The sequence below is a fragment of the Mauremys mutica genome, chromosome 20 (genome assembly GCF_020497125.1).
Source record: "Mauremys mutica isolate MM-2020 ecotype Southern chromosome 20, ASM2049712v1, whole genome shotgun sequence".
Taxonomy (NCBI): domain Eukaryota; kingdom Metazoa; phylum Chordata; order Testudines; family Geoemydidae; genus Mauremys; species Mauremys mutica.
The window spans coordinates 15,700,054-15,712,845 of NC_059091.1; the positions used below are offsets into that span (position 1 = coordinate 15,700,054).

The 12,792-nt window shown below is 57.2% G+C and overlaps 1 protein-coding gene across 3 annotated transcripts in view; it reads left to right on the forward strand.

The window, feature by feature from the left end:
• The window catches only part of RASAL3 (RAS protein activator like 3), a 73,914-nt gene that overhangs the window by 56,125 nt on the left and 4,997 nt on the right, over positions 1 to 12,792 (forward strand). For all 3 annotated transcript variants that reach the window (XM_044994974.1, XM_044994976.1, XM_044994975.1), the window contains 6 exons: positions 1,678 to 1,879; positions 5,977 to 6,077; positions 7,035 to 7,359; positions 7,988 to 8,110; positions 8,591 to 8,790; positions 11,677 to 11,752. In XM_044994974.1, coding sequence (XP_044850909.1) covers positions 1,678 to 1,879; positions 5,977 to 6,077; positions 7,035 to 7,359; positions 7,988 to 8,110; positions 8,591 to 8,790; positions 11,677 to 11,752 — 1,027 coding nt within the window. The remainder of the gene's footprint in view (positions 1 to 1,677; positions 1,880 to 5,976; positions 6,078 to 7,034; positions 7,360 to 7,987; positions 8,111 to 8,590; positions 8,791 to 11,676; positions 11,753 to 12,792) is intronic.

Here is a 12,792-nt window from a genome sequence, read left to right on the forward strand (position 1 = left end):
TCTGTGGGGCAATCCTGTCTGTATCATGGCTCAGCTCTGCCCAGGGCTCTGCCCCTCTGCGGGACAATCCTGTCTGTATCTTGCACACAGCTCTGGCCCCTATGGTGTGGACCCAGCTCTGGGCAAGCAAGCCAGGCTGTGCCCAGTGTCAGTCTGAGCCCCTTACCTCAGTCTGCCCGGGTCTTCCCCTTCCTACTAGCATTTCAAGGGCCTCTGGCAAGGAAAGGAATTGTGGAAAGGTGCTGGGTTTGCATCTCCCTGGGGGATGAAGAAACTTTGGGGGCTTCCTGCAGAAATGTTGGGTGGTCCCAGCTGGATCCTATCCCTGAGCTTGGTGCTCGGCCTGATAGAGATGTGGGCTGGGAGGTTCCCAGCAGGCAGGAGCTGAATCCAGGTCACTCTGACCTCTGGCCCAAGTTGAAGAGCTGTAACCAAGCCCCAAAGAGCTTTAAGAGCCTGAACAACACCCAGCCCCCATCTCCATCACTCAAGCCTTGGAGTTGTGATGCTGGGCTCCGGCCCTGGGGCCCATGGTGTCAGGATCTGGTTATTTGCCAGAGACCCAAAGTCACATTATTAGAAGAAGCAGGAAAAACCCTTCCAGCCTCCTCAACTAGAAAAGGCCGTGCAGGAACCCCAGGTAGGTCACCTCGAAATACATGTGTGCTCCAGAGCAATTCAAAAGGCCAGTGCTGTGTAACCCCCAGGCTTTCCCCTCACACTCTTTTGCCCCCCATTATCATAGTACCTGAGCACTTCACAATCACCAGTACCCTTCTCCTCCCTCATCGCCCTGGGACAGGGCTACTGTCCCCATGAGGCTGAGGGCACCTGAGGCCCAGAGTGACTTGGACACACAATGAGTCTGTGTCAGATGAGGGGCCAGATCGCAGGTTTCCTGACTCCTAGGCTAGTGCACAAACCAAAGGGCCATCCTTCAGCTACCAGCAGCTTCTTGGCTATGGTTACCAGTAGCCCTGAGAGCCCAAGCGCTAGCCAGGCACTACAGTGCCCATCACTTTAGCAGCATGTGGGGTGGGCTCAGTTTCCCTTGCAGAATCAGCTTTTCACTTTCTCCTATGGTTTATGTGGACCATTCACCCAGCAGCCAGGCAGAGACACTGGGCAGAAGGCAGGGAGACATGGCTGTGATGCCCCCATGTGCAGGGGCACTTGAGCAGTGTGATTACCTGAATCTGTGGTTCCCCCACCAGGAGAGGGCAGCATAAGGCTGAGGCATTCACGTCTCCAGCAATGCTAGTCACAACCCTTCATCAGCTACGTGCTGTCCCCTGAAGAGCCACTGCTCAGTATGAGACTGTTCAGCATGGACCAACTCACCTGACACTGGCTCCTAGAGAATGTGTGGGAATGTGCTTGCCCTGCCGTGTGCATGACCCCGTGCTGTGTGTGTGACACCCATGCCGTGTGTGTGACACCCGTGCCATGCACATGCTGACCATGCCATGTGTGTGATGCCCGTGCTGTGTGCATGACGCCCACACAGCACCACCGTGTGCATGACATCCATGCCGTATGCATGATGCCTGTGCACGACCACTGTGTGCATGACGCCTGTGCCATATGCGTGACACCCATGCTGTGTGCATGACGTCCGCACTGTGTGCATGCCCGTGTTGTGTGCATGACACCCACGTGACATTGTGGCTCCTGCAGGTTTGGCGAAAAGGAGGCGTACATGGGGTTCATGAACGAATTCCTGGAGCACAACTGGAGCCGCATGAAGTTGTTCCTGCAGAGCGTGGCCAACCCTGACAGCAGTGCCCACCTGGTGGCTTATGATGGCTATGTGGACCTGGCACTGGAGCTCTCCACCCTGCACGCACTGCTCTGCGACATATTCACTGGCCTGGACCAGGTACTGCGGGCTGGGAGTGGAGTGCAAAAGAGCCAGTTAGGTAGGCAGAAGGGGGCTATCCGTTCCCCCCTTCTCCCTCCCCCCCTCCAGTTTCATACAGGAGGTGTGCTCCCAGGCAGAGTTCTTAACTGCTCAGCATTAGTGTGAAATGTGAGTTCTGCAGAGAGGTGCTTCTACCAGCTTGTGTCCCTGGGGCAGAAAGTCAGTGTTTCGTTTACAGACAGAGGCAGGGTGATTAAGAAAAGGCTAGTAATTAAATTAAGGATCTGGAAGTCGTTAGATGTCCAAAATAGGGGAGTGGGGGTGAATACAGCCAAGCCTTCTGAGCCTTCTGAGCCAAAGTTTCAATCAGAAAAGAGGAAGATGTAAGGGGCATAAGTGAAAAGAAGGGTCCAAAACTCAGGAAAGGGCTAGCAATGGTATAGAGAAGTTCCCACTCTACCTCTGGTACTTATGTGGCCCCATCACTGTAGTATCTGTGCACGTCACATCACAGCCCCTTGGTGAGGTAGAGCAGTGCGGTTATCCCCATGGTACAGATGGGGCACTGAGGCACAGACGGGGTGGCTCTAGGAATTTGGCCGCCCCAATCATGGCGGCACGCTGCAGGGGGCGCGCTGCCGGTCGCTGGTCCCGCGGCTCCGGGGACCTCTTGCAGACGTGCCTGCGGAGGGTCCGCTGGTCCCATGGCTCCGGTGGAGCATCCGCAGGCATGCCTGCGGGAGGTCCACCCAAGCCGCGGGACCAGCGGACCCTCCACAGTCATGCCTGCGGGAGGTCCGCTGGTCCTGCGGCTCCAGTGGACCTCCCACAGGCATGACTGCGGAAGGTCCGCCGGAGCCGCCTGCCGTCCTCCCGGCAAAATGCCGCCCCAAGTGCGCGCTTGGCGCGCTGGGGTCTGGAGCCGGCCCTGGGCACAGAGACACTAACAGCCAGGTTTTTATATGTGTTTAGGCACCTAGTGGGATTTTCAAAAGTGCCTGCATCTTTGGTTGCCTAAAAACCTTTGAAACTCTGTCCCTAAGGCACTGACCTGAGGTCATACAGGAAGTCGGGGGGAGGGGGGAAAGGCAGGACCCATGTCTCTTAGGACTAGCTCCCTATCCGCTGAACCAGTCTTTCTCTGCTGCATGCTGCAAAAAAGAGGCCTTTGATGGATGGTAGCAAAACCAAGAAGGCCAGTTCTCTGAGACTCCAGCACATGGTACCAGATGATTGGGAATAATGTCATGGTTGACAGTATCAAAAGCAGCACAGAGGTCAAGAAGGCTGAAGAAAGAAAGAGAATGAGAGTCAGATGAGAGGCGATCATTTAATGGCCAATGAGTGGCAGGTTCTGCCCCAGGCTGGGTTGTACAGCAATGCCTGCTGTGCAATTTTAGATTTTAACTGAAAACCATTTGTTTTGTCATGTTTTTGTTCTGAGTTTGAGAAAAGGAAGGAATGAGAAAGTGTCATATGAGTATCAGATGTGATTATACATCAAATTCTTAGGGTTTCAGCTGTATTCAGACCAATTCCAGAACTAAGAAAAAGAAATTGATCCACAGAGTCCATAAAGTAAACCATTATTGTCATGATTTGTATTATTCATTGGGCACAATCTGTGTGTGCAGCACTGTTCAGAATATGTCAGAAAATGTAATCCCTGAGCCAATGCATATAAGATGTGTAACTCTGGATAAGATGGCTCAGATATTTAAGTATGAAGTGTATAGTTATTGACCCCACATGTTATCACGTGTTCACCGTGATGTTTATATCTATGAGTGGAGGTGCTGATGGCAATAGAAGTTTTACTTTATTAAGGACTAGAAGTTTTACTTTATTAAGGACCTCCAACTTTCTTTCAAGAGGAAGAGCTGCCCAGAGCTCCTGTATCTGTTTATTTTCCTTTCCTACCTGCAGTGGCCCTGATATACCTCAGAAGTCTCAGTTTCCCCCCAACTTTAAAATGTTGACTTTTCTTGGTGTTTGATTTAAAATATTCTCCCGTGAAAACTGCAACTCAAGCACTGTAGTATTTAGGAGCCTTCTGGAAAGTAATTAGCTTTTAAACAGAAGTGAAAGCAGTGTTGCCAACTCTCATGATTTTGTCATGAGTCTCATGATAATTATTGTTTTCCTTAAACCCCCAGATCCTGGAATCAAGTGATGTGTGATGATTTCAGCCTTCAATCTTAAAAAAAATGAAGTTTCTAGCCCTTGTGGCTGTGGAGAAAGCCTCAAAATGTGGCCCCAGTGCACCCTAAAGACTCAAAAAGCAGAATGTAAATTTAAAAAAAAACTCAAAATCTATTCTTTTTACATAATCTCATTATTTTAAAGCCAATCTTATGATTTTTGGTGAGCCTGATTCTTGATTTTTGAACATTTAGGGTTGGCAATACTATGAAAGTGACTTGAAAGTGTCAGTTTCACTCCTGTTCAAAGTCATTTTCTAGTCTATCATTTGTAGTGGGGTAACACCTCTACAGCTCCAGGCAGGCGCAATATAAACTCACAAGGCCTTACCCTAATAAGATGTTTCCAAAAGTTCAATGATCTATTCCAAGCTTGATGAACTGCAAAAAAGTGATAGAAAGTCATATAGCTTTTTGTACAATTGTTTCAATTGTTGCATTCAAGGATTAGTAACAGAGTAAGACTATACATTAATTTTTAAACCTAACCAGTGTCCCTTAAGTGAATCGACACAAGATGTCAGAACAAGTATTAGAGCTGAGTGGGTCTAATATTTAATTTAACTTTCTTTCTTTATATAGGAATTAGAAATTATTATCTGACAGGAGCACTGTATCTAAGTTATTATCTGCAAAAAAAAAAAAAAATTTCAGGTGCCCAAGTAGCCTCTGGAATCAGGTTAAAGATGCCCCCTCCCAAAATCTGAAATGGCACCCATGATGGGATGGAAGTGCATTGACAGAGCACATCTGCCCTCTTGTGGCCAGAAGGTAGAAAGGGCTTATCCACTGCAGGGTTCCACAGCCAGCGGCCGGTGTTGCTGTGTATGTCTGGAACCTGCTAGCATCCTCGAGCAGCTCCATCAGCGGAGACCATAGGACCTGCATGGGCCACGCTGTGTTGGTCTGAGCTGGGAACTGTCTCTGCATGGCTGTTCCAGTTGGAACCATGCTGAGCTGGACCCAGTTGGGTATCGCCCCTTGGATGTGCTGATGGGAGCTGCGCTGAGCCGACCCAGCTGGGCATTGCCCCTGTGAAACTTTCCACTGGTAACCAGGGTTGGGTGGCATCTTGCCAGGTTCAGGTCCCCGACTCCATCAGCCACGGGCAACACAAGCCCTGCCCTCTAGGCCTCTGCAGGCCCTGCTCTCTCTGCCGGTTAGCAATTGGCATACCCCAGGCCCCAAGGCCCTTGAATGTGTCCCTGGAGTGTCCAGCCCCTGGTCCACTGGACGCCGCAGTATTCAGATTCACTGCTTCCAAAGAAACAATCCACCCCCGCCTACCAGTCCCAACTGAGATCAGTGCTCTGTTTAACACACAGCACAGATCTGGCTAGAGTGAAATCCACAACAGTTTCACGTAACAAAGCAGCGATTTGAGTAATAGCAAGGAGAAGGATTGGAAACGAATGGCTTCATAGCAAATGAACTCATAACACATTCTAGAACCCAGACTTAGTTAGCAAGCTACTCTCCTGGCTAATCAAATATTGCTCACTAGAACTTCACAGCCAGGCAGGTTGTGACCTTTTCTCATGAAGCAAACCACACTGCCACCTCAGTGAAGGATCCAGGCGTCTTTGGTACCCCTAGATACATCAGAGCAGTCCTTCATCCTTATTCCTACGCAGAACAGCCTTGCTGAGTGAGTCTTCTAGGGCTTTCCTCTCACCTTGATTTTGCAGTCTTGATTATCATCCAGTTAAGTGTGCAAATAGACCTCCACTGGGAAGTAGACAATACGCCAGACAGGAAGAAAAGCATCTGTTACTGCTGCCCCCGGCTGTGCTGGTCAGAGCTCCTCCAACAGATCTGGCAGGGCCAAGCTGGGTTTGTCTCACGCAAGACTGAGAGACACCGCTGTTGGCAAACCCACAGCGGTGAATCTTCTCCCTTTGTGTTTCCCGGCAGCGAACGAGGGAGCCGTTAGAGCCCCTGCCGACCATCCTCAATGCCATCAAAGAGGGGACGCCAGTGCCTGTCTCCATCAAACTTGGCCCAGGCATGGACAGGTACTTCCCCTTCCCCTCCCCATGAGCGGTGGTCCAGGCAGTGCAGGGCTCAATGAGCCTGGGGGGTGGGGAGGTTCTGTCATTGACAGCAGCAGGAGCAGGACAGGGCCGTTGGTGTTGCTTGGCACTGTGCGATGATGTTGGGAAATGAGTCTTGGGAAATCCACTCCCCGCAAGATGTGCTCCAGACTGGGCTGATCCTGCCAGTGGGGCTCAGACAAGTGATGGTGCTCTGGCTCATGGGAGTGGGGCCTGGCCATCATAAGGCCCGGGGGAGGGTTTGAGCTTATGTGGGGGGTTAGGAGGCAGCTCAGGTGTGGGGCCTGAAGAGAGTTTGGGTCTGGAGCCTCAGGACTAAAGCAAGGCTGTGGCTAGGCTGTGGCTAGGCTGTGGCTTTGGGCCAGGTGGATGGGGAAGAGGGACAGCAGGGAGCAGAGACTCAGACAATGGGTTGGGTTGGAGATTCATGTGATGGCTCCAGTCCAAGGGTTTGCTTGAAGGGCTGGTGCCAGGCTGGGTTTGAATTTGGGGTGACTGTAGCTGGCAGTTTGGTTCTGATTCAGGCTGGTTCAGGGGATGGTTCTGGTTCAAGTAGAGGTTTGGGCTTGGGTGACGGTTTGGGTTCAAGGAATGGTTCTGATTGGGTTTGGTTGATGGTTCTGGTTCCAATTTGGGAAATGGTTCTGGTTCTGGTCCTGGTGATGACTCCAGTTCAGTTTGGGTGTGGTTGATGGTTTTGGTTCAGGTGACGATTGCCATTCTGGTTCGCTTTGGGGTTCAGGGGATAGTTCAGTTTGGGGGATGTTTCTGGTTTTAGGTTGCGGTTCAGGGGATAGTTCCGATTCTAGGGTCTGGTTCATGGGATGGTTCTGGGTTCTGGTCCAGGCTGTGGGCCCCGGGCAACACAGTGCTCCTAGCTCTCTCCAATGACGCTCAGCCCCAACCATTGTGTTTCAGCCCTGGTGAGAAGCCAGGATTCCTGCCCCCGAGGGAGCTGAGCAAGTACAGCCCCCTGATCAAGAGTCACTCCATGACCAACATCCAGAAGGGCCGGGGGAAGGAGGATGAGCAGCACCTCCAGCAGCTGCCTGCCTCCCCACGCCAGGCCTGGGAGAGGAGGAAGGTGCAGCGCACCCAGAGTGTGCCTGCCCAGAGCAAGGCAGGACGCAGGCTGCAGAAGCAGAGCAGCATGGAGCACGTGGTTGAGTCCCAGGGAGAAGACAGTCACGATGGGAGCCCTCGCCCCTCTACCTTCCGCCCACGGGATGGCCGAGCCCACCCGGTAAGGGGGTCCGAGCCCACTCAGTAAGGGGCTCTGGGCAGCTCCCACCCTGGGGGATGGCCAAGCCCACCTGGTAAGGGGGTCCAAGTCCACCTGGTAAGGGGGTCTTGGCACCTAGCTGCCCGCCCCTTCTCTGACCCATGCAGGCTGCTCAAGCTGCAAAGCGATCACTGCCAGAGCCACTCCCACAGAGGCCACGCTCCGCCTGATGCCTGCTGGGGACTGAGGACAGAGGGAATGGAGCTGAGCACACTCACCCCTCGTGCCCCGCTCCCCAGGGGCCAGCCACAGCCTGCTCTCCGGAGAACAAGGGCTGCCCTTCCTGGGGCACTATCAGTGCCAGGGCCCCACCCCAGCCCCAGAGAGCTGGCACCGGAGCCCGGAGCCCATTCTGTGCAGCGAGGGGCAGGGAAGTTCAGGGCTGGGCCTGGAGCTGTCCTTGTCCCCATTCCCTTGCCACTAGGTAGGGTCTGGTGATGGGCTCCAGCAGGAATCACCAGTTGTTCCAGCCTATCCCGAGAGGAACCGGGAGGTGTCTGGCCCCATGTCACTGACAGGCAGAGCCATGGCCCCCTGCCAGCCCGTGCTGCCTGCAACGACCTGAAGGGCTCTGTGCTGTGTGTTCTAGGGGCGATCCAATCTCCGCCAATCTGCCTCGCTGCCCCGGAAATCCACGGTGCCCTGGCAGCGCCACGCTGAGGAAGCAGCCAAGGCACAGACTGAGCTGTATGCCATGCGGCCGCTGGAGAAGGTAACACTCTGCACCCCCAGAGACCCCAGGCAATACAGGCTCCAGAGCAGGCCCTATGGGACCATCCCAGGGTCCTTCTCCCCACCTCAATGCCCAGCCTCTGCCAGGGTGCTGGTGCATCACTGCTACCCACCCCAGTCCACAGAACTAGCCCCCATGCTTGCAATGGGAAGGACAGTGCCATCCCCCAAACCTCACCATGTTAGCCTGGTAGGGGGCGGCAGATGTGTCACCATCCTTTCCCCAACCCTATGGCCTCCAGGCAAGGATCCTAGAGCTCCTCACACACACAGCCACAAATCCTGATTCCCAGCCACCAGTGCTCTAACCACTAGGCCCCTCTCCTGCTGCCAGCCTGTACTGGGCTCTCAGCCTTTCTGCAGCTGGGTAAGGAGCCCACGTGGCAGAACGGTGCCCTCTCTGTGCCCGTGGAGTGCTGCACGCCCCTTGATGAGCTGACCTTGTCTTGGGCTCCCCTAGCATGGGAAGCAAATTGAGGAGCTGAGGAAGGAGTTGGCAGAGTCCAGGGAGAAGCAGAGGCTCTTTGAGAGCCAGCTGGAAATGCTGGTCACCCAGAACCAGACACTGCTGGAGGAGCAGGCCAAAAGCCAGGGGCAGGAGGAGAGACTCCGGAGGCAGCTGGAGCAGCTGGAAACGCACCTGGCAAACCTCAGCACCAGGTAAGTGAGCCCATCAGGGAGAAAGGCAGCGCCAGGGCACCATGATCCTGCTGAGCCTCTGGGTGATGTTGGGTGCTGGCTCAGCAGAGAGCCATGGGTGCCCCTCCATGGCCCAGGCATATGCTGGGCACCCAGCCCGCAAGGAGAGCAGAGTGCTTCTAGTGGGTCCCCAGGGGCACCTCAGGTCCCTCCCCGGCTTGAGTCCTGGCTGATTCAGATGCCAGCCAGGGTGGGCTGGGCACTTACTGACGGCTCTCAGGGGACTCTGGAACTTGCTGCCCAGGTGGATCTGGCCGAGCTGAGGGCCATGGCAGCTGGCCCACATGTTCCCACCAGGTCCTGGCCCTGCTGACAGTGGCTAGGAAGGGGCAGGAAGGCTGGCACAATCTGCCCCCAGGATGGTCCCTCCCACCCTTGCACAGTTCGCGGTAGGTTCAGCAGCTGTCAGGGCCCTCGCATAATCTGATTCCATTTGGTGCAGCGAGGCAGGGGGAGGTGCCCCATGATGGAATGGGGGCAGGTTCCCAGGGGATATGGGAATGTACCCCAGGAACAGTGCGTAGTGAGGTGGGGTGAGGTTTTCCAGGAGCAGGGGGAGGTGCGCAGAGGCAGTGCATTGAGGTGCTCAGGGACATGGCAGGGGGAGGTGCCCAGGAGCAAGAAAGTGAGGTGCCAGTAGGTGGGGCAGTGAGGTGCCCAGGGCCAGGACAGGGGGAGGTGCCCAGGGGCAGGACAGTGAGGTGCCAGGGGGGTGGGACGTTGAGGTGTCCAGGGGTGGGATGGTGAGGTGCCCATGGGCAGGGCACGGGGAGATGCCCAGGGGCCAGTGGTATATTCACACGTGTGTGACAGTGAGGTGCCTAGGGGTGGGGTGATGAGGTGCTTAGGGACAGAGTGATGAGGTGTTGGGGGCAGGGCAGGGGGAGGTGCCATGGGGCAAGGCAGGGGGAGATAACAGGAGGCAGGGCAGTGAAGTGCCCAGGGTTGAAGTAGTGAGGTGTCCGAGGGTAGGGCGATGAGGTGCCTGAGGGTAGGACAATGAGGTGCTTCAGGGGCAGAGCAATGAGGTGTCTGGGGTTAAGGTGATGAGGTGCCCGGTGGCGGGTCGATGAGGTGCCTGGGCACAGGGCAGGGGGAGGTGTCCGAGGACACGGGAATGAGGTGTCCAGGGGCGGGGTGGTGCCTGGTGGTGGGGCAGTGAGGTGTCCAGGGACAGGGAGGTGCCTAGGGGCAGGGCACTGAGGTGTCCAGGGGTGGGGAGGTCCCAGGGGTGGAGCAGTTCCCAGGGGTGGGGCAGTGAGGTTCCCAAGGGTGGGGAGGTGCCTGGGGGTGGGGCAGTGAGATGTCCAGGGGTGGAGAGGTTCCTGGGGGCGGGGCAGTGAGGTGTCCAGTGGCAGGGAGGTGCCCAGGGGTGGGGCAGTGAGGTGTCCAGGGGCAGGGAGGTGCCTGGGGGTGGGGCAGTGAGGTGTCTGGGGCAGGGAAGTGCCTGGAGGCAGGGCAGTGAGGTGTCCAGGGGCGGGGAGGTGCCTGGAGGCGGGGCAGTGAGGTGTCCAGGGGCGGGGAGGTGCCTAGGGGCGGGGAGGTGCCTGGCGGCGAGGCACTGAGGTGTACAGGGGCAGGGAGGTGCCTAGAGGCGGGGCAGTGAAGTGCCCAGGGGTGGGGCACTGGGGTGTCCAGGGGTGGGGAGGTGCCTGTGGGTGGGGCAGTGAGGTGTCCAGGGGTGGAGAGGTTCCTGGGAGTGGGGCAGTAAGGTGTCCAGTGGCACGGAGGTGCCTGGGGGTGGGGCAGTGAGGTATCCAGGAGCGGGGAGGTGCCTCGGGGCGAGGCAGTGAGGTGTCCAGGGGCGGGGAGGTGCCTGGAGGTGGGGCAGTGAGGTGCCTGGGGGTGGAGCAGTGAGGTGTCCAGGGATGGGGAGGTGCCTGGGGGCAGGGCAGTGAGGTGTCCAGGGGCGGGGAGGTGCCTGGAGGTGGGGCAGTGAGGTGCCTGGGGGTGGAGCAGTGAGGTGTCCAGGGGTGAGGAGGTGCCTGGGAGTGGGGCAGTGAGGTGTCCAAGGGCGGTGAGGTGCCCAGGAGTGGGGCAGTGAGGTGTCCAGGGGCAGGGAGGTGCCTGGGGGTGGAGCAGTGAGGTGTCCAGGAACGGGGAGGTGCCCAGGGGTGGGGCAGTGAGGTGTCCAAGGGCAGGGAGGTGCCTGGGGGTGGGGCAGTGAGGTGTTCAGGGGCGGGGAGGTGCCTGGAGGTGGGGCAGTGAGGTGTCCAGAGGCAGGGAGGTGCCTGGGGATGGGGCAGTGAGGTGTTCGGGGGGGGAGGTGCCTGGAGGTGGGGCAGTGAGGTGTCCAGAGGCAGGGAGGTGCCTAGGGGTGGGGCACTGAGGTATCCAGGAGTGGGGTGGTGCCTGGGAGTGGGGCAGTGAGGTGTCCAGGGGCGGTGAGGTGCCTGGGGGTGGGGCAGTGAGGTGCCTGGGGGTGGGGCAGTGAGGTGTTCAGGGATGGGGAGGTGTCTGGAGGTGGAGCAGTGAGATGCCCAGGGGTGGGGCAGTGAGGTGTCCAGGGGCGGGGAGGTGCCTGGAGGTGGGGCAGTGAGGTGCCCAGGGGCGGTGAGGTGCCTGGGGGTGGGGCAGTGAGGTGCCTGGGGGTGGGGCAGTGAGGTGTTCAGGGATGGGGAGGTGTCTGGAGGTGGAGCAGTGAGATGCCCAGGGGTGGGGCAGTGAGGTGTCCAGGGGCGGGGAGGTGCTTGGAGGTGGGGCAGTGAGGTGCCCAGGGGTGGGGCAGTGAGGTGTCCAGAGGTTGGGAGGTGCCTGGGGCTAGGGCAGAGATAAGTGTCCAGTGTCTGGGCTCTTGCAGCCGGGCAGAGCAAGCTGTGGGATCCACTGACACCCTCCCTCCTGCAGGGTGGCGGCGGCAGAGGGCAGCCGGAGGAAGGACCAGGAGAAGCTGAAGGCCAGCGAGGAGAGGACGAAGCGTCTGGTAAGATCCATGCCCCCCTGGGGCTGACGAGCCCAGCGGCTCCGCCCAATTGGTCTATCAGGGAGTAACCGAGGGGATTCTGGGAGTCACCCTGCACAGTGTATTATGGGGCATGCTGGATCTCACCTCCAGCCTGTGCCGCCCCATTGCTTTCACTGCATGGGGAGGAGGAAGGGAGGCAGGGGGAGTTAGCCCCAGGGGTGTGTGATGTCCGTTCCTCTCCCGCCCAGTCAGACAGGGCCCCAGGTTGCCCATGAGTGACCCCCAGCACCTGCATCTAGCAGAGCTGGGGACCCCTGGGCCCTTAGGTGGAAGGATCAGGACCCCCAGCACCTGAGCTCCGCCTACACCCACAGTGAGTCAAACAAGAGGGACCAGTGTCCTCCACCCTTATGGCTGATCCCTGCTTAGCGCTGAGAGAGTGGGAAAATACCTAGAGCCATTGAGCCGGGAGGGCCGATATTAGTGGGGTGAAGTAGTCCTTGCTCTGCCCACCAGCCCGCACTCCCCTACCAGCATTGGGAATAGAACCCAGAAGTCCTGACTCCCAGCCCCCTGCTCTGACCCACCTGATAGTCTTTGGGCTTGGCTACACTTACAAATTTGCAGCGCTGCAGCAGGGTGTGAAAACACACCCTCTCCAGCGCTGCAAATTGCGGCGCTGCAAAGCGCCAGTGTGGTCAAAGCCCCAGCGCTGGGAGCGCAGCTCCCAGCGCTGTACGTTATTCCCCACAGGGAGGTGGAGTACAGACAGCGCTGGGAGAGCTTTCTCCCAGCGCTGGCGCTTTGACTACACTTAGCGCTTCAAAGCGCTGCCGCGGCAGCGCTACCGCGGCAGCGCTTTGAAGTGTAAGTGTAGCCAAAGCCTGAGTCTCCTAGACCTCATGGGAGTGGAGTAAGTTCAGCCACAGCTCCTGCGGGGCAGAGTGGAAGGGTGGCTAAGAAGGCAGCACTAAAGGGGATAGGGGAGGGTCCCTTAGGGCAGTCTCTCCTAGGGTGGAGCGTGGAAGAGGGAGACCCTGGGAATGAAGAGAGCTGCC